The sequence below is a fragment of the Myotis myotis genome, unplaced genomic scaffold (assembly GCF_014108235.1).
Source record: "Myotis myotis isolate mMyoMyo1 unplaced genomic scaffold, mMyoMyo1.p scaffold_m19_p_8, whole genome shotgun sequence".
In the NCBI taxonomy this organism is placed as follows: Eukaryota; Metazoa; Chordata; class Mammalia; order Chiroptera; family Vespertilionidae; genus Myotis; species Myotis myotis.
Window position 1 is genome coordinate 30417911 of NW_023416390.1, and position 26549 is coordinate 30444459.

At 42.0% G+C, this 26549-nt stretch overlaps 1 protein-coding gene across 10 annotated transcripts in view; it reads left to right on the top strand.

The window, feature by feature from the left end:
* The window catches only part of LOC118661411 (nuclear body protein SP140-like protein), a 280649-nt gene that overhangs the window by 232682 nt on the left and 21418 nt on the right, over window positions 1–26549 (top strand). For 3 of the 10 annotated variants that reach the window (XM_036319503.1, XM_036319496.1, XM_036319505.1), the window contains 7 exons: window positions 4009–4177; window positions 6191–6274; window positions 7523–7585; window positions 9645–9794; window positions 16520–16666; window positions 17646–17723; window positions 22773–22826. In XM_036319503.1, the coding sequence (XP_036175396.1) occupies window positions 4009–4177; window positions 6191–6274; window positions 7523–7585; window positions 9645–9794; window positions 16520–16666; window positions 17646–17723; window positions 22773–22826 (745 nt within the window). Of the gene's footprint in view, window positions 1–402; window positions 566–4008; window positions 4178–6190; window positions 6275–7522; window positions 7586–9644; window positions 9795–16519; window positions 16667–17645; window positions 17724–22772; window positions 22827–26549 lie in introns of those variants that run through there. The other 7 variants (XM_036319501.1, XM_036319502.1, XM_036319504.1 and 4 more) reach the window with 7 other exon arrangements.

Here is a 26549-nt window from a genome sequence, read left to right on the forward strand (position 1 = left end):
TTTCTCTTAGTTGTTAATTAAGATATATTTTTAAGTTTACATTCTATTGTTATACCACTGTTTCTTATTCCTTTATGGATGATCTGTTTGCTCCATCTCACTTTTGAACAAATTAAAATGTTTTCATAAAACTTCCAGATATGTTAGGGACAAAATAATTTTACAATGGCTGTGATCATGACAGACTAGCATTTTTCAATACTATTATGTCTCTCTAATCCACCATGCTTCATTTTATTATAGTTTTGTCTATTGCTTCAATTTTATTTGTCCTAATCACTTCTCAGGATCACTTAATTTATTTATGTAGGTTCTTCACAGCCAATCTATCCTTCACATATAAAATGTTACAGCATATCAAAACCTTGACGGCCATTGTATCATGGCATCCCTTCTCCCTAGGGTGTCTGCAGAAGATGAGAACATAGAAAACAAGCATATCAATGACATTGCATTCACATACTTCAAAAAATATAAGGTGGAAATTTCAGGCGCAATAACAACAACATTTCCTTTCCTTGAACTTATCCGGGACCGTGGATTCATCACCAATGAAATGTATGAAGTAAGTGAGGTTTATTATATCACAATCTGATAAAACAACCCAAACTAAGTTATACTTTTTGGTATCTTGTAATTAAACCTCAGAGCACATTTGGGCTACTGAGGAGTCACTTATGAGTGGGGACTTTCTCAAGTACTGCTAAGTATTTCTATAAAGTCAAAAGAGAAGAGAAGTAGGCATTACTGGAGATAGGTCTGCTCTTAACTGAAGGATTTGGCTCTGTCATGCCCCCTAGAATTGGGTGAATAACTCTGGAGATAAGCTGGATCTGAAGTAGGTGTATAATGCCTTCTAGAAATCCTATCTAATAAAAGAGAAACATGGTAATTGGCATACAACCGCTACCCTTCCCATTGGCTAATCAAGGCGATATGCAAATTAACTGCCAGCCAAGATGGCGGCCAGCAGCCAGGCAGCTTGAAACTAACATGAGGCTGGCTTGCTTCAGTGACGGAGGAAACCAATGTTCCCCGCGTGCCTTGCAGGCCTCTGAGCCTGCAGTTTGAAACATTTTAACAAATATAGAAGCTAAACAAAACCCCAGAAACCTGCTTTCAGCAAGCTGGGATCTCAGAGCTGAAGTCAGAGCTGGAGTTATACATTGTTTCGATTATAGAACCGAAACAAACCAGATACCTACTTTCAGCAGCGGAGGCCTAAGAGCTGGAGCCTCAGAGCTAAAGCTGGCCCAGAATTAAAAAAGAAAAAAAGGAGCAGTTGGGAGCTTCCATCACCCTCCAGCCTGAAAACAGCCCTCAGCCCCTCACTCAGACTGGCCAGGCACCCCAGTGGGGACCCCCACCCTGAAGGGTGTGTGACCAGCTGCAAACAGCCATCATTCCCTCACCCAGGCTGACCAGGCACCCCAGTGGGGACCCCCACCCTGATCCAGGACACCCTTCAGGGCAAACCAGCCGGCACCCACCCATGCACCAGGCCTCTATCCTATATAGTAAAAGGATAATATGCCTCCCAGCACCAGGATCAGCGGAGCCGAGAGGCCTCCCGGCACTGGGATAAGTGTGACAGGGGGCAGCGCCCAAACCCCCTGATCGCCCTGCGGCTCTGTTCGTGACAGGGGAAGGCGCCCCAACCTCCTGATCAGCCCTGCTCTGTGCCTGATACGGGGGAGCTCCCCAACCTCTGATTGCCCTGTGGCTCTGTGTGTGATAGGGTGCGGTGCCCCAACCCCCCGCCACCCCCACGGGCCCTGCTCTGTGTGTGACAGGGTAGAGCCATAACCTGCCTATCGGCCCTGCCCTGAGTGTGAGAGTGGCAGCGCCCCAACCCCCGATCGGCCCTGCTCTGTGGGTGATAGAGAGTGGTGCCACACACCCCCCACACACAGGCCCTGCTCTGTGTGTGATGGGGTAGAGCCATAAACTCCCCATCGGCCCTGCCCTGAGTGTGACAGGGGGGAGCTCCTCAATCCCCTGATCAACCCTGCTCTGTGCATGACAGGGTAAGGAGCCCCAACCCCCCTGATGGGCCCTGCTCTGTGTGTGACAGGGGGCAGTGCCCCAGCCCCCGGATTGGCCCTGCTCTGTGCATGACAGGGGGTGGCGCCGCAACCTCCCCATCGACCCTGCCTTGAGTGTGGCAGGGGGCGGTGCCCCAACCCCCCAATCGGCCCTACCCTGAGCATGACTGAGGGTGGCATCGCAACCTCCCAATCCGCCCTGCTCTGTGCATGACGGGGGCGGTGCCCCAGCTCCCCAATCGGCCCTGCTCTGAGCCCGACCAGGGGCTGCACCTAGGGATTGGGCCTGCCTTCTGCCACCCAGGAGCAGGCCTAAGCCAGCAGGGCGTTATCTCCCGAGGGGTCCCAGACAGCAAGAGGGCACAGGCCAGGCTGAGGGCCCCCCTCTCCCCCCCGAGTGCACAAATTTTTGTGCACCAAGCCTCTAGTCTTAATAATAAAATGCCAAGAGGCATCACTACCAAAACGACCAAACAGCCGGTGGCTATGAAGCTCACTGTGGCCAGCGAACCAGCCCAATCAGGGGGTGGGGTCTGAGACCAACCTCGCGGCCCCTCCCCCCTGCTGGCCTGCCCCTGATCAGACTCTTCCACCCCAATCAAGAGCAGGGCCTGCTGGCCAAATGCCTCCTCCCTTTCCCCCAGCCAGCCACACCCCAATCAGCCCACACCACCACAATAGGGGGCCGGGCTGGGTGGACAGCCTCTTCCAGCCACTCCCCCTGGCCACCCCACCCCTGATCTTCACCCTACCTCAAAAGAGGGCAGGGCTGGCTGGCCAATCTCCTGCAGCCCCTTCCCCTGCCAGGCCCCACCCCAATTCGGCCTCCCCACCCCAATCAGAGGCAGGGCCAGCCAGTCAACCACCCATGTCCCCTTCCCCAGGCTGTTGTCCCCTGATCGGCACCCCCCACCCACCCCATTTGGGGGTGGGGCTGGCCAGCCCACTGCCCACAGCCCCTCCCCATGGCTTGCCCCACCCCCAATTGGTCCCCCAACCCCAATCAGAGGCAGGGCTTGCTGGCCAATCACCCATGACCCCTTCCCCCAGCTGGCCCCAATCTGAGCAGGCCAGCTGGCCAACCTCCCACCATCTCCTCCTCCTGACAGTCCCAGAACCAATCTGCCCTGATGGGGGCCAGGCTGGCCAGACCCCACCTGTGCATGAATTCATGCACTGAGCCTCTAGTTATATATAAAATATAGTATAAACTTGAAATTAAACATAATCTTAATGAATGGGTGAATAAGTTGAATGCCTTCATTTAATGAAATAGTCATTGACACAACATTTCATTTTAATGAGCAACAATTTAAATACTTAGACCTGAGAACATTAAAATCCACAGAGAATTAATGTCTTGTTAGGACAAATTTGAAAATAGATGCTTGCTATTCTTTCAACAACAGTTTTCAGTTTCCTTTCTGTTTTTCCCCTTTTCTTTTGGTATTTCTGGAGTCTTAGAATTTAGGTTAATTTTAGCAAAAGACATAGGTGGAAGATATGGAGATGCAAGTCTTCACTTCCCTATGCATAGGCTTTCTCTATGGCAAAGTTCACAGGAGCTTCCAGGCCAAGTCAGTCCTGGGGAAGGGACAAGGGTTGTCCAGTCAATAGAATAGCAGCTCATCACCCAGCAAGTCTATTCCTAAAACATTTAGCCAGGCCCTGAAAGGGCTACATATTACTTCACTTGAAACCATTTTTGTTCTTCCTAATGGCTCCTTATTCCGTCTGATGTAAACAAGGGTGAGGAGCTCAGATTCACAAATGGGTGTTTTCTAGGAGGAAGGATTTAGTCTTTCCACTTAGTAGCCACACAACTATAGAGAAATTCTAAAACTGTATGTGAGAAAATACCTATGTTGGGAAATTATTATGCATTAACAATAAAATCACTTTCTAGGGATCTTCTGTAACTTGGAAGTCTGTATTTATATTTTCCCCATTCTCTATTTTTAAGAAATCTCAAGAATCTTTTAAAAAAAGGTTTTCTGTACATGAAGTCATATATGATATTCTCAGTGAACTGGAGAAGAAATTTGACATGTCTGTTCTGCGAGCACTGTTCAGCAAGATCATCATGGATAAATACCCTGATTTATTTCGCATTTATAAAATATTCTACAAAGGTAATTATGTTTATTACCTACATTTTGATGTCCAGAGCAAGTTTATTCCCACAGGTATGTATTGACTGTTTACCATGTGCCACAGACAGTGCTGGGCAGATGTATCAGTTAAGAAAACAGACAAATCGTGAGTCTCTCAAAGCTTATGATATAATGGCTAGAGTACAGACACCCACCTGCAGGTCTGCTTAACTAGGCATTTAAAGTCACAAGACTATCAGAGCCACAGGGACATCAGATTTACTTAGAAGGACAAATGACAGGTAACCCCAAATTTTAAAAGGATGGCATTAGTTGCTCCTCTTCTATGGAACCCTTTGCAGGGGTCCACACAGCAGTCCACCAAGCTGACTACAACCCTCTTCAAGTATTGGCATAGCTATGGGTGCGGGATCCATCCTGATGTAGCTACACCATGCCCAGGGGAGTCAATACCTCATGTAACAACTCTGTAGTCATAACTTTCAGAGACAGCACAAGGGATAGTTGAGGTACAAGAGTTACCACACTGAAAGAAGGCAAAAAGTGGCTTATAGTCCACATCTAGTCCCTCTTTACCCACCTACAGTCACTGGTCATTTTTAACTCTAAGCTTAGTGTTGGCCTACTAACACAGAAGAAAGGCCACCTTCATCAAGTTTCCAGAGTAATGAGCAAGAAAATTAACTCAAGTTGAAATTTGCTCTTGAAGAAGTTGAAATGTTTTTATTAACTCATTCTCCATAACAGGTGTGATCAACAATCAAATAATCACACCAATTGCTCTGCCAGAGGTGTTTTTTAGTAGTATACAATACTACTGGTTTGATTCTCTACTTTTTCCCTGAGATGCATGATTTTATATCTTTTAAATAGGTTCTCAGTAAAGAAAGTGTCCTCCAATAACTTTTGTTTACTTTGCCTAGAAAATTTTTTTATTCTATATACTTTTGGTTTCAAAAAGATCTCCAAATAATTCTGGAGAATTGAAAAGAAAAATTACATGCACTGAGGAATTCAGATATTCCAGGAACAAGCATAGAGCATTAAAGGGTCCTATGTCTGCAGAACAAGGACAAATTAGATTAATCTCAGAGAAGCAGATTGTGTGAGTTTATTCAAAGGGGATAAGTATAAAAAAAGGATTTGGAGAGGTCTGGCTTCTAAAGTTAAGTAATTTAATGTTATTTACCACACAGTAAAGAGATAGTACAGGTTAATAAGGTTTATAAGTACAGGTTTATTGCCCCAGGAGGTAACCCTGCTATCAGCCCTGAGTTATATGCATTCTCTGATTCCCTCAGTCTCCTCCCGGACTCCTTGCCGAGACCTACACCAAGTATTCCTTCATATGTGAGCTCAGTAACCTACATGCAGGGGCCCTCCTTTCACTGGCAGCCTTCGAAGATGCTGGTCCAGGCATCTTGGGACGTCTGTCATTGCCACAATATTCACTTCCTGATTGCAGCTTCAAAGAGTATTCCTCTTTGTCCTGGGATCTGGGTACCCCTGGGAAGTCTGTTCAGGTGTTCCCATGTCCTCTGACTTGTCTATTTGGGAAGCAATTATCCTCCCTGACTCAGTTAAGCCAAAAGTTTCTCTTGTCCAGCCTCATTTTTAAAGATTTGAAATTTTACCCTTTTATTCACGTGAATCTCTACAGAATTTTTGTTTTCCTCCCAAGGAAACCCCTCTGTTTTTCCTTATAGTTAGAACAGTTCAGCAAACTATTATTTATTTTGATATATGCTTTCCTGGCCAGCTGAACTTTTTCACATGAGTAACAAGCTCATGATGCTGCCACAACTCCTTATCTTGAAATTCAAGTGGCTCCTTTCTATGTGGGAAGCATAAGAGCTCCTTTGTTGGTTGTTCTTTTTCTGACCCAGGAATGAAGGGGGAACATTATCTACAGGATTTTTACCCACTGAGCACTGAGTGATCCAAGGAGTGGAAATTCTTAAACATGTAATTTCAGATGACTCCCACTCCATGAAGATCTCTAATTGTCTTCTTCTCTTGTCCTCTCTTCAGTGATACCAGACATAAAGTCCTTCCTAGAGAGTGATAGAGAAGAAAATGAGGAGAGGCTTAATAACCAACTAAGCCTGGAACAAGGTGATTGCAAACAGATAAAAACTGATTCTCTTCTGCTAAGAGGAAAGGAGAATGGAAGTCTGGGAATCAGGGAAGACCTGTTGGGGAGCATGGAGAAGGCAGGGAGGGCTGTTTGTATGAGAATCTGACGAGGGGCTGATCCTGGAGGAGAAGCTATGACAAGAAACCATTGGCCCAATAACCAGACAGAGGAACAGGACCCAGTGTGTCAGGAAACCAGATTTAAAGATGATGCTAACTTGAAAGTAATTGTGATTTAGAGAGACCCTGCAGGAGGTGAGTGTGAAACTGTGAAAGGCTAGGAACTATGGGCCCAAGGTCAACATAACTGAGGAGATCCTGGGTGATAAGGAAGGGACTGATTTAAATGTGGGGGATGCTGTTCAAGAGCAGGAATATTCAAGGAGATGGGCAGTCATATAGGGAGGGAAGGAAGGAAGTGGTTTTTGAGAGAGAGGAGGGGAAATGAAAGGCAGAAGAAAGGGTTAAATGACACAGTAACAACAACCATATTTCTAAGAGCTCACTTATAGACCATTTACTCTGGCAGTGTGGGCTTAGTGCTCACAGCTGCCCTTGAGGGGAAGTATCACTCTTTGTCCATTTGCAGAAAAGGAGACTGAAATCTCAAGAGACCATGTAAGTAGTTGGCCTGAGGTCAAATGATCACGATGAATCCAGACTTTCTGAACCCAGAGCCTTTGTACTTAACCCTATACTGACCCAGATATTCACATGGAAAAGACAAAAACATGAGTCAAAGAAGGGAAACGTGCAGAGAGAAAGATACAAAAAGAAGAATGCCAGGAGCTAGAGGAAACATAGGAGAAGGAGACATTGAATCTCATAAAAAGGCCGACCAGACAGAGAAACCGACATGCATAGGGAGGGTGTGGTGTGAAGGGGAATGGGAAAGGAGACATGATTTTGCAGGGAGTAGGGTGAATCCACCAGTCAGGGATATCCCTGGCAACAAAAACAGGTTCCCTATGGCCATGGGTGACAAGAAAAGCCATTGCTGGTTACTGAGTGGCTCCTGAATGATCTCAGTGAGATAGCCTGACTGGCAACAGAGGGCAGCTGATGGCAACAGTTGGGTGGGATCCTCCAGCTCCAGATGGGTTCTGTATTGATACCTGGGAGAGGGGATCTTGAATTCCTAATTTATAAAGATTAAATGAGATTAGGGGAGAATGGCATAGCATATACTTCAATTTTTTGAAATAAACCTCCCATTTCTTCCCCCAGGAACTGGTGGTAATTCATATCAAAGACCGATATGGTTAGGCCCAGATGCCACGAATTACAATGGTTTGTATGGTGGGAGGTTTGATTCCTGTTAGTACTAATTGCCCAGAATAGTAAGTCTTTGCTTTGGCAATTTCTCCAAGGATTTATAGATAACAGAGTCTTCATTTTCCTGGTTGCCTGGGAGGGTCACTCCTTCCTTATTCCTGAAATACACTGGCTGCCAGCTCCTGACAGCCGGGTCCTGGACGCACTGCCCATGCACCTGGCTTCACAGTGTTCTGCCTCTGTCTTGCTTGAATCTGCCTGCAGCCTTGATTTGATATCATGTTAGCGGTAGCCAGCACTGAAGCAAGGGTGGTGGGCTAGTGGTCTCTCACCTATTGGATCCCTCACACAGAACCATCGGTGCCATGTGCCTCCTAAGCCAACCCTCTTCCATAATCTCTGGGGCAGCAGGCCTGGAGATGCTCTAAAAACACTATAGAAGTCATTATTATGTAGCTTGCACTGGGATGTATTATTTAAGAAAGGCTGTTCTAAATTAGTAATGCATTTTTATAAAAGAAAAAAATCTTTCAGAATGATTTTGAAAGCACCATTATACTTTTATCAAATCACATTTAGTAAAAAAAAAAATAAAAAAAAGTTAGTATTTAAGAATATAAAATATCTAACATGCATCAATCTATATACAGTTCATGTACCAGGGCGGCTGGTTGAAATAGGAAGAGTGAGAGGAGGAATGGTGATGAGTAATGAAGAGAGAAGAGATTCAGAGTGTGTTTGTGTGTGTGCAGGGTGTGGGTGTGGGGGGAGGAGGAAATGATATAACCCAAACTAGAGGCCCAGTGCACAGATTCATGCACTAGGGGCAGGGCGGGGGGTATCCTTCAGCCCGACCTGTGTCCTCTAGCAGTCTGGGACCCCTCGGGGGATGGGGATCAGGCCTAAGCCAGCAGTCAGACATCCTTCTCGCAGTCAAGTGTTCTCGCAGTCCAGGACCCCTCACTCCTTACCACCCACCTGCAGCGGAAGCGAGAGAGGCTCCCTTCACTGCCGCTGTGCTCACCAGCCGTGAACCTGGCTCCTGGCTGAGTGGTGCTCCTACTGTGGGAGCACACCGACCACCAGTGGGCAGCTCCTGCATTGAGCGTCTGCACCCTGGTGGTCAGTGCACATCATAGTGATTGGTCATTCTGCCAATTGGTCAATTTGCATATTAGGGTTTTATTATATAGGTTGATGCACAATAAACTACTAATAAATGTGTTGAAAAGTCTGATTCAGCTGAAATAGTTGACTGTGACCAGCAAAGGCAAGAGAAAAGCTATGCCTCATGCCCCTTCCGCAAGAGGAAGCTCCAACGAACAGTGGATGTGGCACAAAACATGCACCAGGGTCTATGTTAAAATTGTGGGAATTAATATTTAAATCATCTTTACATAAAATACTTTGCTCAAAAAAAAGCACTAAATGAAAAAATCCAAGATGCACTGAAAAATCTGTATCTATTCATATACTAGTGAGGTTGGTGGTAACAGGGTAGTAATGAGTAGATGGAATAAAAAATGAAAAGAGGAGGCTCACCATGGAGAAGGGGTGCACTGGTCCTCGATGGTTTATTCAGGAATTTATTCCTCATTGGTTCCTGCTCTGCTCTGCCCTCTATCTCTGGCCACAGACCCCTGCAGACTTGCTTGCCAGCTCCCTTGTTACTGCTTACTGCTAAGCTACTAACCTGGGTGACACCAGCAAGAGAGTGGAGAGGGGGAGCAAGGGAGAAGCATGGTATTTCCCCATCACTGTCTTGAGCAGCAATTCTTGCAATAGCTACATCTCCCATAACTCTACATCCTACCAAACAGGCTGGCCATGCTCCAGCTTCTACCTTCCCAGTGACTCAACACATGAGCTCATCCTTGTTCTCTCCCTCCCATACCTTCCTGTTAACTATTCTTCTATTTGGAATTGTCAGCTCTTCCACTAGCTGTACAGTATAACTAATCCCCTTGATTAAATTCCTTCTGCTTCAACAGCTTAGAGAGCTTTGTCTTTTCCTGTTAGACTCTGATTGATGCAAGGGGCAAATAAAATATCTATGAATCAAAACTTGATCTAGGTATAGCCCTACCTGAACATGGACTCTCAGAGCACTGCTGTGAAACACAAGAGATAAATGTGAATGAAACAAGTACAACCACTGACAACAATAATGCACTAGAAAACCAACAAGGAAATGAAAAATGTGCCCAAGAGTCTGAGCAGGAAGGTAAGATTGAGTGCCTGGGTTTGATGGGTGGTAAAGGGGAACTGCCAGGTGGAGGGATTGGTGTGTATAAAGTCACCAGGGCAGAACTTTGATAATGATGGGAATGATTAAGATGGAGAAACTGGAAAAAAAAATGACTAGAAGAGGCACTCACTGGTCACAGACATTATTAAGAAACAGAATAAGAGAAAGTAGGAAACATAACAGAGAATGAATAAACTGAAAAATTAGGTGGAACAGAAAGGCCATGTCTTGGGGGAGGCAGGGAGAACTTAGGACATATGTAAGGAGGAGTTCACTCTCCTGCCCTACACACCTACAGTGCTTCACCCTAGACCCTGCTGGGCTTGGGTGGGCAATCCTATATAATAAAAGCATAATATGCTAAGTGCCAGGATTCTTGTTCCAGCATCTAGAAGGGTCAGCAATCTGGAGAAGGGCTGTGTGTAACTTAATAAACAGTCCAGAGATGAAGCATAATTTTGAAAGGCATTATAGGGAGTCAGAGGAGCCTAGCTAAAGAAAATAAAATCTCCTTGTCTCAGGACCCCTTGCTATTTATTAACACAAATTGTCCCAAGGCGAGGTGGAGATATACATTTTAAAGGGTAGGGTTAGGTACAGAATCCATTGTCAGAGTGGAATGGATTGTCTATGGCTGTTCAGGTGTTTGACCAGTAGGAGGCAATAACATGTAGATTAAGATGCCCTGAGCTGTCTGGCAGCAAGCAATCATCCCTCTTCAGGTTTGGGGAAATGCCTTTAGCCATTCCCACCAGGCAATAACATATGTGGCTCAGCCCTTGTTGAGTCCCCAAGTTCCATCAACCTTTTGATGAAACTCTTGCAATTATGACATGCTGGAATTGGCTTCCAGCGCTAAGTGTCTGGTTGACTGGTTGGCCGTTCAACCAATCAAAGTGTAATGCACTAATGATATGCTAAGGCCACTCAACTGCTCATTATGACATGCACTGACCACCAGGAGGTAGATGCTCTGATCAGTAGGTTAGCGTGCTGCTGGGGTCCGGCTGATCAGGACTGAGCAAAACAGGCTGGACATACCCTGGAGCCCTCCCATGATCTCTCCCCAGCTGGCCAACCTCCTGCTTCCCTCCCCGTGGGGTCCCTCGGCCTGGCCTGAACCCTCTCGCAATCCAGAACCCCTCGGAGAATGTAGGAGAGCCAGTTTCGCCTGATCCCACAGGCCACGAATTTGTGCACTGGGCCTCTCGTGATAGAATAAAGTAGAGAAATAAGTATGAAGAAAGAAAGATACAGAGGGAAATGAAAATCAATAAATAGAATCGGGGAGACACAAAGAGAACTATGTTGAGAATGAGGAAATAATAATGAATGGAGAACTGGTAGAAAGTGGGGCAGGTAGAGAGAGAGGACCAGACATTGTATGGTTTGAGAAGTCACCACAAAGAAGGCACACAGGAGTGTTCCTAACCCCATTGAGAAGGTAAGGTGTCCACAAAATAAAAATGGCCCTGAAACCCAGTCAGATAAATATAGGCCCCTCCCCAGGAAAGTGCAAATAAAAACCCACAGTTAATAGAGACACAAAGACAGGAAAGAGTGGAGCAGCTACCTCACCATGGAAACCAAATCAATATCTGCTCTGTACACCTGGTGGATACAAAGAAGGAAAAGCCATTTATTAATTCAGGAGTTGAATGGGAAACCCAAGCAAGGAATGACTGTAACCAGGCATCTGACACAATATGCAAGACTTCCTGAAAGAATGTGTGATGTGAATCCCAGTCCCTGGCAAGGATCTGGGACATATCATCAGAGCCCATGGAGACAGTCCTGGTGGCCTTCATTAGAGGTAGAAAGGGGAGGGAACAAGTGCTTTAAGCAGTGTGTTCAGCATAAAAATGTCCCCAGTAACTGGAAAATTACACAAACACAGAAATGGTTGGTTTAAGCATTGATGTCAGAGAGACTATTTCTATGCAAGAGAGGAAAGTGATGGGTGTAGGAGTCAAAGAAAAGGAAGAAAAATGAAAAGCCAAGATATTCATTAGAGGAGAGAAAAATAAATAATGCAGAGAATGAGAGTTATAAAGTGATACTATCACCAGGCATAATTAGTGAAAATTATTCGAGCCAATAGAAAAGTGAAGAAGTAAAATGAGAAACAAGAAGTAGAGAGTGGGGCAGGTAGAAAGTAGATTGTGGATTGGAAGTAGACTGAGGATGGTGGTAGGAGATAGAGTGAATGTCGGGGTAAGAAAAGTGCTGCAGGATGGACAAACCTGCCCTCTGTGCATGAATTTCACCACCTTCTGGCTAGGACCTGGAGCAACCTGCAGGTCACGCACATCAGGCACAGACCAGGGGGACCTGAGTTAACTTAGCTTCTAGATCTTCCTTTTGCTCTTATCAAGGGTTTCCTCTCTGTGGCCTTCTTGGCCTCACCCTGAGAAATTAAGGGATTTTTCTCCTCTGTGTGATGAATAGCCATGAGGAATCTGCAGAATTTACTGATGGAGATGAGGCCCCAAATTTTCCACCTCAACATTGAAGCAGGGGGAGGGGGCAGTTAAGAAAGATACAGGAACCTAAATTAAGAGCTACTATTTCCTGAGGCATCAATTCTGACTTCATCCTGTGCCATGGATCCAGTTTATCCTGGAATCCCATTCTCTGCATTATAATAGTTTGGGGATGTGCAGGGCAAAAAGAAATGATTATATTTATATTTTTTAAAATGAGGCTACTTATTGATAGGTCTTATAAATTTATGCATCAAATACTGACTAGATAATAGAAGTAGACCAGCAAAGTAATGAGTTTCTTTTAAAATTACCTAATTGCTATGACTATACAGTGTTAATTTATATAGTTATTTCTAAAGAAAAGAGAAAGCTAAATATTCCTTTACTGGAGGGTCATATTGTCATCTGATCACAAACCTTAAGTAGTGTCAAAAGAAAACTAATCCATCTAGTGTTAGCAGAAATGGATAAAGTATTTCATAATCCCAAAGTTTTGGGATTGACAGTTCTTCAGCAAGCCATGCCATATAGAATAATTTTTCAAAGGACCTTTGCAAATAGTGTCTCACTTTTTAATTTATAGCTGCCCTGAGGGGTAAGCAAGGTGGATCTTTTTATCCTTGTTCCTGGATGACCTAACACAATCACATAAATCTTTAGGGGTCATTTACAAAGTCACAGGGAGATAAAGGGGAAGAGAAGGCTACTATCCTGAATTCTGTGTTACTTTCGTTATAAAATTAGAGCTCAAATGGTTAACAAAACACTGTTTCCCTAATCCTATGGGCAGCACCAGTGGTCATAAGACCTGCAGCTCTTCGGTGCACAGACTGGTGATGGGTTTTCCCTTTCTACTTTCTCAGAGGATATTGGACACAGGTCTATTTAGGAAAATATACTAAAAAAAAAAAAATACAAATAAACAAATAAAAATGTTACCTGGTCTTGATGTTACAAAAGTACAATATTGTAAATAATACATTTGTTGCAATGCATAACTATATCTATCAATGTAAATGGCAAATTTGCTTCGGTTTTTAAAGAGTGTACCTTCTAACTAGTGCAGGTAAAGTGCTCCGAAAGGTGGTCCCAAATAGGTCTATGGCTCAGACACAAGAAATTATTTCTCAGCCTTGCAAACATTTCAAGATACACCAGTGGGGAGAGGAGGCTCTCTACCTTCAACACAAGATTTCCAAGGTCTCCACACTGGAGAAAAAACAGATGAAGGAAGTGTGAAATGACAATAGAAGGAGAAAGAGGAAGAAGTGAGAGAAGTATGGGGAAGTAATATTCAAACAGAGCAGCAACTTGTCTCTGCTCTGGGGACAGGAAATGGGGCATCACTAATCCACAAGGCAAGTGACTTAAAAGGACAGACAAGGTAGCTTGGATGCAGGACATGGTGTTCAAGATTTTTCCAAGTTTTCTCATTAGTGAATTTCCTGTGGGGTTGGTTCCTTGGTCACTCACTGAGACACACAAATCATCTTATTTCTTTGGGCAGTGATCAATATCCTTGACTCTTTTTTTTTTTTCAAATATATTTTATTGATTTTTTACAGAGAGGAAGGGAGAGGGATAGAGAGTTAGAAACATCAGTGAGAGAGAAACATTGATCAGCTGCCTCCTGCACACCTCCCACTAGGGATGTGCCCACAACCAAGGTACATGCCATTGACTGGAATCGAACCTGGGACCCTTCAGTCCTCAGGACACGCTCTATCCACTGAGCCAAACTGGCTAGGGCAATATCCTTGACTCTTTAGAATCAAGTGAGAGAGGAGAGGCCCAAGTAGTCACCTGTTCATAATTCTAAATTGTATTAGATAAGCTTGTATTTCTGGAAAACTTCCAGAGTCTAAATCCGGAGCTCTATTTTCCTGATGAATCTTTTTCTGAGGTTCTCTATATGCATTGAGTCAATTACTTCTGGGGTGCCATTTTAAACATTTAACTTTTTCAATCCTATTAGAAAATAGGAGGAAGCAAGAGACATTATAAATGGTTGTTTGACTGGATACATGTAATCAATTGATATATTGAAAATGTAGCAATAATATACTAGTAAATAATAGTCTTTTTACTCTGCTATATTATATCTATTAATGCTAAAGAGTTCATATTTCATAGAGCATAGTGAGTGAACACAGTATTTCATCATCTATATATATAAAAAGCCAGCAGCGAGAATGTTGTAACCAAAATGACCAGTCACTATGACGCCCACTGCAGCCAACTAACTGGCCTGATCAGGGGGTGGGGCTGGCTGGCCAACCTCCCATGGCCCCTCCCCACAGCTGGCCCCACCCCTGATTGGCCACCCCACTCCAATGGGCCGGCAGCCCCTCCCCCCAGCCAGCCCCACCCCTGATCGCCTCCCCACCCCAATAGGGGGCAGGGCTGGCTGGCCAACCTCCTGCAGCCCCACACCCAATGGGCCCCACCACCCCAACTGGCCTGCAGCCCGTTCCCCGAGCAGGCCCCACCCCTGATAGCCTTCCCCTACCCCAATAGGGGGCAGAACTGGCCAGCCCAACACCCACAGCTCCTCCCCACTGCCAACCCCACCCCCAATCACCCCCCACCACCCCAATCAGCCTGAGGTCCCTCCCCCCAGCCAGCTCTGCCCCTGATCAGCCCCTCCACACCATTCTGGGGGTGGGGCCTGCCAGCTAATCACCTGTTACCCCTTCCCCAAGCCAGCCCAGCCCTGATTGGGCCCCAGTCAGGGCAAGCTGGCCAGCCAATCTGCCGCCATCTCCTTCTCCTGATAGGCCCAGCCCCTATCTGCCCACCAATTGGGACTGGACCAGCTAGACCCCATCCATTCATGAATTCATGCACTGGGCATCTAGTACATTGATAATATTGTCATTAGTACAAAATTTAGGATGTCTTATGCAAACATTAATTACTAATGAAAAAATGCTTAGCCAACTACTCTCAAGCCCAAATGATACTTAAATCATTGACTGACATTTTGATTTTTCACAGGACTTTTCTGAATAAAAGCTCATTTTGTTTTCACAAAAACTATAAAAGGGAGGTAGGGTAAATAGATTATCCGCATGATAGTGGAGGAAACTGGAGATAATAATGTTTGAGGGTTATTTATAAATTCACATGGCAAGTGAAAGGGAGAGCCAGGCAGGAGCTCAGCATTATGGCCCTGAGCCCCAGAACTGGGTTCAAGTGAGAGAAAGAGGAATATGATCATCTCAACATTGACATTATCACAAACCCTATCTGCTGTGTGAGTTGTCATAGACTCTGTAAGACCACTGCAAACAAATACAGTTCTCTCCCTTTTACTTTATATTGCCTATGGATTTCAGAAAATCACCAACATCTGGAAAATTACTTTGCAAAACAAGTAAGAGCAAGTAAATAAGAATTTTTCATGGTTTCAAATGGGCAGAGTTTTCTCCAAAAGACTGAGTCTAATTTTTTGCTATTTCCTTTACAGTAAAAATTTGCTTTAATTTAAGATAGTGCATATTTAACTTTTGTAGTTAGAGTAATGGCTGTGACAAATAAACTTAAGGAGGTCAATCACTCACACACAATAGAATTTTAATATTTTTCTCAAGTAAACATTCCAAAGGGTTTTAGAAGAAGGGGGAGGCGGGGGGCGGAGGGGAGACTCTATTTCACAAAGTCATTCTGGGAAGCAGCCAAATGAGAGATCTGCCTTTTTCAAATCCAGATTTCTAAGACCACCTTGGGAGAGAATCAGAGTTAAAATATTACACAATTACAGACATGAACACAAATCCATAAGCTACATGTAAAAGAAGAAAGGGAATGCAGTGCAAAATACAGAGGGCCAAAAGAAAACCGAGGAGCCCTGCTAGTGTGGCTCAGTTTGGTCAGCATCCTCCCAGGCACCCAAAGGTGGCTGGTGTGATTCCATCAGGGCACATGCTAGGGTTGCAGGCTCCATGCCCTGTAGGGGTGTGTGCAGGAGGCAGCTGATCAATGATGTTCCTCTCTCATCAGTTTTTCCATCTCTCTATCCCTTTTCCTCCCTATCTCTCTAAAAAGCAATAAAAATATATTTTTTAAAAAGGAGAGGCGCAGAGAAAGGACAGGGTTGGGGGAACTGTCCCCTGCAGTGGAATTATAGGGAGAAGGGCTTATTGACTGTCATGAGGGTGCTCATTCCCTTACGGGAAACTAATGAAATTCTTTATTTATTACAATTTTGTCCAGGAGCAGAGCTACTCCACCATGGAAACATAACCAGTTCCTGCTCTGTAGACCTGGTGGATATAAAGAAGAAAATGCCATTTTTATATTCAGGTGTTGAATGTGAAGCCCAAGCAAGGACTGGCTGTAACCAGGCTTCTATTAGTATAGGTAAGGCTGACGGAATATGTGATGTTAATCCCAGTTCCAGGCAAGGGTCTGGGGCATGTCATCAGGGCCCATGGAGACAGTCCTGGTGACCTTGGTTAGAGGTAGAAAGGGGAGGGAACAAGTGCCTTATGCAGGGAATCCAGCAGAAACACAACCCCAGTAATTGGTAAATTAAAATATTGATATCAGAGAGTATATTATATATCCAAAGAAAGGAAGGTATTGGGATAAGAGGTAAAGAAAAGGGAAAATTTTCAGAGGGCAAACATATTCATGAAAGGAGATGAGAAAGAAAAAAAAACACTCACATGAAGACAAGGAAAAGTATAAAGAGAGATACCTTTGCCAGAAACCAGCATCATTAGTAAAAATGGCTGAACCAAGAGGCTTTGCTTGGGGTGATGGGCAATGAAGCAGTGTGCAAATGATGCTTTATTGAGTTTTGCACTTGAAACCTATATGGTTTTGTGAACCAGTATCACCCCAATAAATTAAATTTAAAATGATAATAATAAATATATATATTAAAAATATATAATTTGAAGCCATTTTTAAAAGTTACACTATATACTTCTCTCTGATCCATCTTTCTAGCTAATAAATATTTAGGCATGTTTGGAATGATACAAAGAAAGAATGAAAGAAAGAAGTAGAATGAGGGGGGAGATAGAAAGAGAGTGGAGGTAAGAGATAAAGTGAACATGGAGTTGAGGTAGAATGGGGATGGGGATAGCAAGCTGAGCGAGAGTGGGGCAGAAAAGTGCTTCAGGTTGGGCAAAGCTGCCCTCTGGGCATGAACTTCATCACCTGCTGGATAGGACCTGAAGCAACCTGCAGGTCACCCACATTGGGCACAGACCAGAGGGACCTGAGTTAACTTGGCTTCTAGGTCTTCCTAATGCTCCCATGAAGGGGTTTCCACTCAGTGGTTGCCATGACCCCACCCTGAGACACTATGGGTTTTTTCTCCTTTGTGCAGAGATCAACAGTGAGGACTCCAGAGAATCCAGTGATGGAGGTGAGCCCCCTGAAGCTTCCACCTTGAAAAGGGAGCCAGGTAAGGAGGTGGGAGCTCGGGGGTTGAGATGCAGGAACCTCAATTAAGAGGCACTGTTTCCTGAGGCATCAATTCTGAGTTCATCCTATACCACAGACCCAGTTTATCCTGGAATCCCATTCTCTATGTTTATTTTACTTGACCTTTTGGGATGTGCAAGGTAATAAGAAATCATTATATTTATATTTTTTAAACATAAGGACTATTAATTCATAGGTGCTATTAATAAAGCTATGCACCCATCTATTGATTGTGTAGTAAAAATAGGCTAGCAAAGTAGTGAATTTATTTTAAAACTAATTCTATTATTATAAAGTGTTGGATTTATACAGTGATTTCTACAGAGAGGAGAAAGCTAAATATTTCTTTATTGGAAGGTCATATTGTCATCTAATCTCAAAGTTTGAGTAGTGTTGAGGGTCAATTCCTCCAGCTCTCCTGTGTTAGCAGAAATGGATAGTTTTTTAAAACCCAAAGTGTCGTTTTTTAGAGAGTTCTCCTAAAAGTCATGACATATGGAATGACTTTACAAAGGATCTTTGCAAATAGTGTCTTACCTTTTCCTTTACAACAACCCTGAGGAGTGAGAAAGATGGCCATTGTTACTCTTGTTTCTAAATGAGAAAATAAAATCACATAAATGTTTAAAATCTCCTACAAAGTCACATGTAGATAAAGGGAAAGGCAAGACTAGCTTCCTGGATTCTGTGTCATATCCTTTGTAAAATTAGAGCTTGAAGCAGTTAATAAAACATTGTTTCCCTAATCCTATGGTCAGACCAGCAGCTCTTTAGTGCACAGACTGGTGATGGGTTTTCCCTTCCTACTTTCTCAGAAGATATTGGAAACATGTCTATTTAGGAAAACATACTAAGAAAGTATTTAAGAACAAATAGATAATAGAAGGGGAAAGAGGAAGAAGAAGAGAGAGAAGTATGGGAAAGTAATATTCAACGGAGCAGTGACTTGTCTCAACTCTGGGGACAGGAAATAGAAGACCAATAGTTCACAAGGCAAGTGACTTAGGAGGGCAGACCAGGTGGCCTGGATGCAGGCCATGATTTGCATGGGTGTTCAACATTTTTCCAAGTTTTCTCATTAGTGAATTTCCTGTGGGGTTGGTTCCTTGGCCACTCACTGAGACACACAAAGGATGTTATTCCTTTATGCAGTGATCAATACCCTGGACTCGTTAGAAACAAGTGGGCTAGGAGCAACCCAAGAAGCCCTCTGCATACAATGCTAACAAGACATTAATATTAAGGTTGCACTCCTAGATGACAGATATCCAGCATCAAAATTTAGAGCTTTGTTTTCCTCAGGAATCTTTTTCTGAGTATCCTCCATATGCCTTCATTCTATTACTTCTAGGAAACTGTTTACCTGAAAATAAAATGCTTTACAAAGTGAGAGGCAACAAGCACTTATTTGAGGTCAAAGGATTCAGAAAAGCACTTATCCAGGCAGAAGCATAAAAAGTGTTCCAATGAGGAGACAAAGTCCAGGAATATTTATGAGAAACGGAAGGGAAATATTTACATCAATAGAAGGAAGGCATTTCTATTGGTGAAGATGAGCTAATATAGTGATGCGAATTATAAGCAATGTTTTTAATTTTCAGTCTGGTAGTCATAGGTCCCAAAGTCATATCTGTTTTCTTGCTATCCTTGAAAACAATTCTTTGAGACACAATGTTGCTTTAAGTCCAGTCCCAAGGGTATTTTGCCCTGTTTTAACAGTGCAAATGTTTGAAGCATAAGACATGCAATGCAGTTATTCTGGCATGGCAATTTAAAGTGGCTTCATTTATATATAATTTTACAAATTTTACCTTTTGATCAAGAGCTTTCCTTGAAAGCATAACTGATTAATTATCAGAAAGCAGCACTGATCGCCTGGCTGATGTGGCTCAGTGGTTGAGGGTCAACCTATGAACCAGGAGGTCATGGTTGGATTCCCAGTCAGGGCACATGCCTGGGTTGCTGGCTTAATCCCCAGTGAGGCATACAGGAGGCAGCCAATCAGTGATTCTCCTCATTGATGTTTCTATCTCTCTCTCCCTCTACCTTCCTATCTGAAATCAATAAAAATATTTTTTAAAGAAAAAAAAAAGAAAGCAGCACTGATCAGTTATTAAAAGCATCATTGGTTCTCCATTGTCAGATGGCTCAGTTTGTTATGCCATTGTTGGTCCCTCATCTCCAGGAAGGCTCATTCCCAGTATTGCATGTCACATAGGAAAAAGAGTGGTTTTCTCTTTTCTTAGGAGCGATAGGCCACATTTGAGCCACAAGAGCTTCAGAACAGAGGAAGGCTTTCCTGTCATGTTTCTTTAAGGGAAAACATCTATCGTCCCTTGAGGTTTCTTATATGAAGTCTCAAAGGCCTTAGTGACCATTTAAAAAAGGTTGAGCAACCACTATTAGAGTAGCATCTTTATGACACTGAGCCACAGGCAGTCACATGAAAATATTAAACAAACATGTGGTGTCAGTGGACATTGTATGTAATTATTTTGCTTATACCTACATTTTATCTAGCTTAATTTTTATTTTATCAGAAATGTTTCATCCAAGTATAATAGGAGGTATTAGCAATAGAGCAAATCCCACTTTGTTCAGGAAAGATTTGGTCAAGAGTAATTCTGTTGTCTAATGTAATGCATGCAAAGAAATTTAAACATTTTTCTGGTTGTCTGTTTTTGGGGTGGTCATTGCAATTTCTACCCAAGGGGAAAAAGTATTCTTTCAAATCTTTATTTGGTCTGATATCACCAGGTATTCAACATACTTGACTATATGTATAACCAGTTTTATGTTTTGACCTATGAAGTAGGTTTAAAGATGATGCCCAAAGTTCTTTCCAGTCAGAAATTAAGAATAAAAGGAAACATTAACTGTTATTGTGAGTGCTTGGCCTCTTATATTATTTGTGAGGTAAGAAGGGACTAAATAAGGAAAAAAGAAAATATGAGGGTGTAGACTATACAGGCATGCCTGGCCTAGAATATTGGGTTAGTTGTCCACAATAGATGTCATCTGCTTTACTTCCTAGTAATTTTAAATTTAATTCTTCTGTTGGTTCAACAGTCCAGGTAAGTACTGAACTGTTGAAATAAATCTTTTTTAAATGAATACTTTTGAAGTTGAAGCATTTTTGTAGGAAATATTTTTTAAACATATTTTTATTGATTCCAAAGAGAAATGAAGAAGGAGAGATAGAAGCATCAATGATGAGAGAGAGAGTCATTGTTCAGCTGCCTGCTGCATGCCCTACAATGGAGATCAAGCCCACAACCCAGGCATCTGCCCCAACAAGGAATCGACCTCCTGGTTCATAGGTCTACTCTCAACCGCTGAGCCAAACTGGCTGGGCTGTAGGGAACATTTTTGTGAAATTATCAGAGTCAAAGAATAACTGTCTGTACATGACAGAAATACCTGGAAATAAGAAGTGTTTCTGCATTATTTGTTCATCATAAGTTGTGCCAAGAGGCCAAGAGGCCAAGATGCAGGGACTGAAAGTAGCCAAGCATCTGACATAAGGGGCAAAGCTAACGAAGGTCTTGGGGTAGAGGTGATTTAGCAGTTACCATAGATGATTGGTATGTCAGTGATGGGTGATCAAGAATCAATAATATCGGGCAGCTCACCAGCAAAAAGTGGGTCAGTTATGAAGGTGAGAGTCACAGGACTGGGGCAGCAGAATGTCAGAAGTCTGAAATGAGAGCTCCGTTTTCTGTTGAACTTGACTCTGAGCACACTGACAGAAAATGGGTCCGGTTCATGGCAGAATCCCATTCTTTTTGCTTAGCCTGATTCTTTTGGGACTTGCAGGAAAACAAGATATCATTATAAAGTCATGATTAACATGGCCCTGTTTATTGTCACAGGAGATGTAGTAGAAATATACTCTTAAAATGGAAGTATTTAGCTTTCTACATCACTGAATTAATCATTAACAATAATCACTGTAATAATAAAAATTAATAAAGTCTTGATTTTGTACAGTGATATTCATCCATAACACACCAACATTCTATGGAACCCATAAAAGCCAAGTATTCTTTTGCTTCTCAATAATAGTGTCATTTTGTCACAATCTTAGCAAAGCCTCAAAAGCAACTGATTCTACCACTAAACCGTTAGGAAAAAAACATCAAATCAACTATTCTTAACCCAGCACATTTTTAAAAAATACATTTTTTTATTGATTTCAGAAAGGAAGGGAGAGGGAGAGAGGGATAGAAACATCAATGATGAAAGAGAATCATGGATAGGCTGCCTCCTGCACGCCCCTTACTCGGGATCAGCCCACAACCCAGGCATGCACCCTGACCTAAAATTGAACTATTTCATATGTCAACACTCAAATATTAAGCCACACCAGCCAGGCAACCCAGCACATACTTTTTATGTGTGTCTGTGCTCTAGCATGTCACAGGGTTATACTGTAATGTCACACAAACTTTTGGACAAACCTCTTCATAAAAATCTTAAGGATATGAGACCTGGTCTTACCTCTGAGTACAAAGGTGTTTAAGAGTATTTTTCAAAATGTTATTGAGAAATAAAGGAAGACCCAGGGCCAATTCTGAAGTCCTACTTCTCAATGTAGTAGGTTTGTGGTTGTGGTTACTTTAGAAGAAAGAAGCAATAAATCAAACACCTTTATAAACTCAAGCCTTCTGCAGTATGAACCATCCTAAAATTTGTAACTATTTTTTCAATCCTCACTGGAGAATATTTCTTCCATTGATCTTTAGAGAGAGTGAAAGGGAATGAGGAGGGGAGAGAGAGAGAGAGAGAGAGAGAGAGAGAGAGAGAGAGAGAGAGAGAGAGAGAGAGAAACATTGCCGTTGACTAGTTGCCTCCCCCACTTGCCCCAACTGGGGTCAGAAATGAAACCTGCAACCGAGGTACATGCTCTTGACCAGGAATTGAACCAGCAGCCCTTTGGTCATAGATTGATGCCTTAACCACGGCAAGGGCAAACTTGTAAATTTTATTTAATCATTTCCATTTTCTCACCACCACCTGTATGTTGTAGGTACTGTGGATTTTGGAAACAACTCCATTTCAGAAAAAGTCAAGAAGAGAAGAAGTAAGAATAAGATTTTATTTGCTTTTGATGTGAGAAATAATTTTATAATGCCAGTGTTTCATCATCTTTATTGTTATTTACAATATTGTGGTAGATAGAACAATTGCTCCTCAAAGATGTCCATGTCTTAATTCCTGAAACCTGTAATCTGTTCTCTTTCATGGCAAGTGGACTTTTCAGATTTAATTAAACTAGGACTTAAAATTGGAGAGGTTATCCTGCATTACCAGGGTGGCCCCTATACACTCCCCTAGTCCTTAAAAAAATGGAGAATCTTTCTATGGTGTGGAGAGAGGAAGAATGGTCAGAGAAACACAATATTGTGGCTCTGAAGATGGAAGAAGGGCCTTAGCTAGTTTATCTCAGTGGATAGAGCATCAGTCTGCAAATTGAAGGGTCCCAGTTCAATTCCGGTCAAGGGTACATGCCCCAGTTATGGGCTCAATCCCCAGTGGGGGGCATGCAAGAGGCATCCAATCAATGATTCTCTCATCATTGATGTTTCTATCTCTCTCACCCTCTCCCTTCCTCTCTGAAATTAATAAAAGATTTTTTTTAAGATGGAGGAAGGGAATAGGGAATGTGGGTGATCTTAAGAATCTGTAGTTCACACAGCATTCACCTCCTTGTGTATGATGTGAGATAGTAATTATAAGAAATTACCCCAACACTTTTTTTTCATGAATTGAAATGCCCTTTCATGTGACTTTCCCTGTACTCATGGACCTGTGAATAGGATTCTACACTGAAAAACTAGTCTGTTTATAATTCAGTACAAAATTGGCTTAATTACAAAGGCTTAAAGTAAAATTTGCTTTTCCTACCCACTATAGTTTCTGTTGAAAAAAAAAAAGATACACTGAGGAGAAATAGACAAGATAAAGATTTTAGAAGTTCAGTGATGTTGAACCTCTGTGTGTTCAGAATCTAATCAAGACTTTTCTACTAAAACCTCCAAATTCCTTTAGGAATTTGAAAGTACAATGAATTTAAAGATTATTTGGGGTAGAATTTAAACATTTTTAAAGGAGAACGACCTATGCATTTACTCGTCACCTTTTTTGCTCTTCAAGAAAATTTTATAGTTTTCTTTCTATAGATTGTGCATGTTTTTAATTTTCCTGTTAAATTTGCTGCGATATAATTTATATACAATAGATTCCATCACTTTAAAGGTTTAATTGAATATGTTTTAACACATGTGGATAGTTATGTAAACCACCATGATCATGACATAGAACATTTCCATCATCTACAAATATCCACTTGTGTCCCTCTTTGCACCCCCTGGTCTTGAAACAGTGGATCTGTTTTTATCACTGTATTTTTCTCCCTGGAATTTCATATACATGAATTCATACAATATATAGTTTATTTACGTCTTTTTTTTTCACTAAACATAATGCTGTTGAGACATATTGGTATTATTTTGTGTATCAGCAGTTAATCCATTTCTATTGCTGAGAAGTATCCCTTGTATGAATGAGAAGTTGATTTATCTATTCACCTGTTCATAGGCATTGAGCTATTTCCAGTTTGGGGAAAAAAACTATGAGGAGCATGTTCATACAAATATTTGGGTGGACATATTTTTAATTTTTCTTGGATAAATACTTAAAAGAAGTACTACTAAATCATATTAATTGAACATAAGTGCATGTTCAATGCTTTGTGAATCTGCCAAAATATTTTTCAAAGTGGTTGCACCCTTTCATATTTCCACTAGAAATGTTTGAAAGTTCCAATTGCTCTGCATACTCACCAGTACTTGGTATTGTTAGTTTTGTTTTTTTAATTGTAGCTATTCTTAGTAGGCATATAATGGTTTTTCTTGTAATTCTAATCTGCATTTCCCTAATAATTAATGGTACTGAGCATCTTTTCATTTGCCATTATCCACAGATCCCATTTGGTGAAGTATCTATTGGAATCTTTTACCCTTCTTTAATTGAGCTATCTCTTTTTTCTTCTTTTTTTTTTCTTTTTTAAGTGAAAGAGTTATTTATATGTCCTGGAGTCAAATCCTTTGTTGGTTATATCTTATAGTCTGAAAAAGCCTACCTTTTCATTTTCTTGGCACTATCTTTTGAAGAACAAAATTTTTAATATTTGATGAAGTGTAATTTAACAATATTTTCCTTTTATAATCTATGATTTGGGGTTCTATTTAAGAAATCTTTGCTTAATTTGAGATCCTGTTTTCTTTAAGAAGTTTTATGGTTTAGTGTTTACATTTAGCTCTATGATCTAGTTTAAGTTAATTTTTGCATATGATGTTAGCTAAGAACTTTTTTTTCTGGCATAGGGATATTCAATTGTCCCAGCAGCATTTGTTGAAAAGACTATCCTTTCTACATTGAATTAATTTTATTTCACATCCATTTGAAAATAAATTGACCCTATGACTTTGAGTGTATTTCTGGAATTCTTTTTCTGATCTATTTACCTATATATCTACCATTATGTCAGGATCTTGATTACTGTAACTTTAAAATGAGTCTTGGAAGTCAGGTAGTAAGGCCTACAATTTTGTTTCTCTTTTTCAAAATGCTTTTAGCTCTCTTAGGCCCTGTGCATTTGGGAGCTTCCTCTATCTTTAATTTTAGCCACTTTTTAAAAATTGATCTCAGCCCTAACCGGTTTGGCTCAGTGGATAGAGCATCAGCTTGCGAACTCCATGGTCCCACGTTCAATTCCGGTCAAGGGCATGTACCTTGGTTGCGGACACAGCCCCAGTGGGGGGTTTGCAGGGGGCAGCTGATCCATGTTTCTCTCGCATCGATGTTTCTAACTCTCTATCCCTCTCCCTTCCTCTCTATGTAGGAGAACCCTAATTCCTCCCACAGAGATTATTTTAGAAAAAAAAATAAAAATATTGGTTTCAGAGAAGATAGAGGGAGAGAGAGATAGAAAAATCAATGATGAAAGAGAATCACTGAACGCTGCCTCCTGCTCACTTCCTACTGGGGATGGAGCCCGCAACCTAGGCACATACCCTTGACTTAAATTGAACCGGGGACCCTTCAGTTCACAGGCCAATGCTCTATCCACTGAGCCAAACTGGCTGGGGCCATTTTAGCCACTTTTAAGATCACATCATTTTCCAAGGTGCCTACTGAGCTCCACCATGTGGCTATGTTCTAGGCCATACAAAAGATAAATGGAGAAAAGCAAAATATATCTTCCTGCAGAATGCTAGCCCTTTTGTGTGAAGCTTTCCTAGAGTTTCCCTCGTCCCACAAAAATAGTTTGTTCTCATCTTACTCAACAAATCTTAAGCTGGTGGTCCTGCCAACTATTAGGGAAGTTATGAACTATGGTGTTTTGTCTGGATTCTGATATCTCTGAGAATGCAGCTATTCTGTTAGTAAATTAGGAATTAAAATGGGTATCTGGAACATGACATGAAGAATTTATTTCAGTAACTCTCTAAAATGTGTTGAAAGTCTCTTTGGAACCTATGTGACCAATATTTGTAAATGTTCTAGATCACTTTAAAATATGTACATCTGAACTCCTTGCTGGGTTCCAGTTTCTCCCTTCATAAAGGCTCTTTATCAAGCACACTGTTTAAATTTACTGGATCAGTGGCAAATTAAGTTGTATTTGTTCCATCATGTTGGATAGAGATGTGCTAAGTTTTCCAAATGATTGTATTTGCCAACTCCTCCATGTTCTGTTGTTTTACTTTAGAATTTTTGATGCCATTTATGATTGTTATAA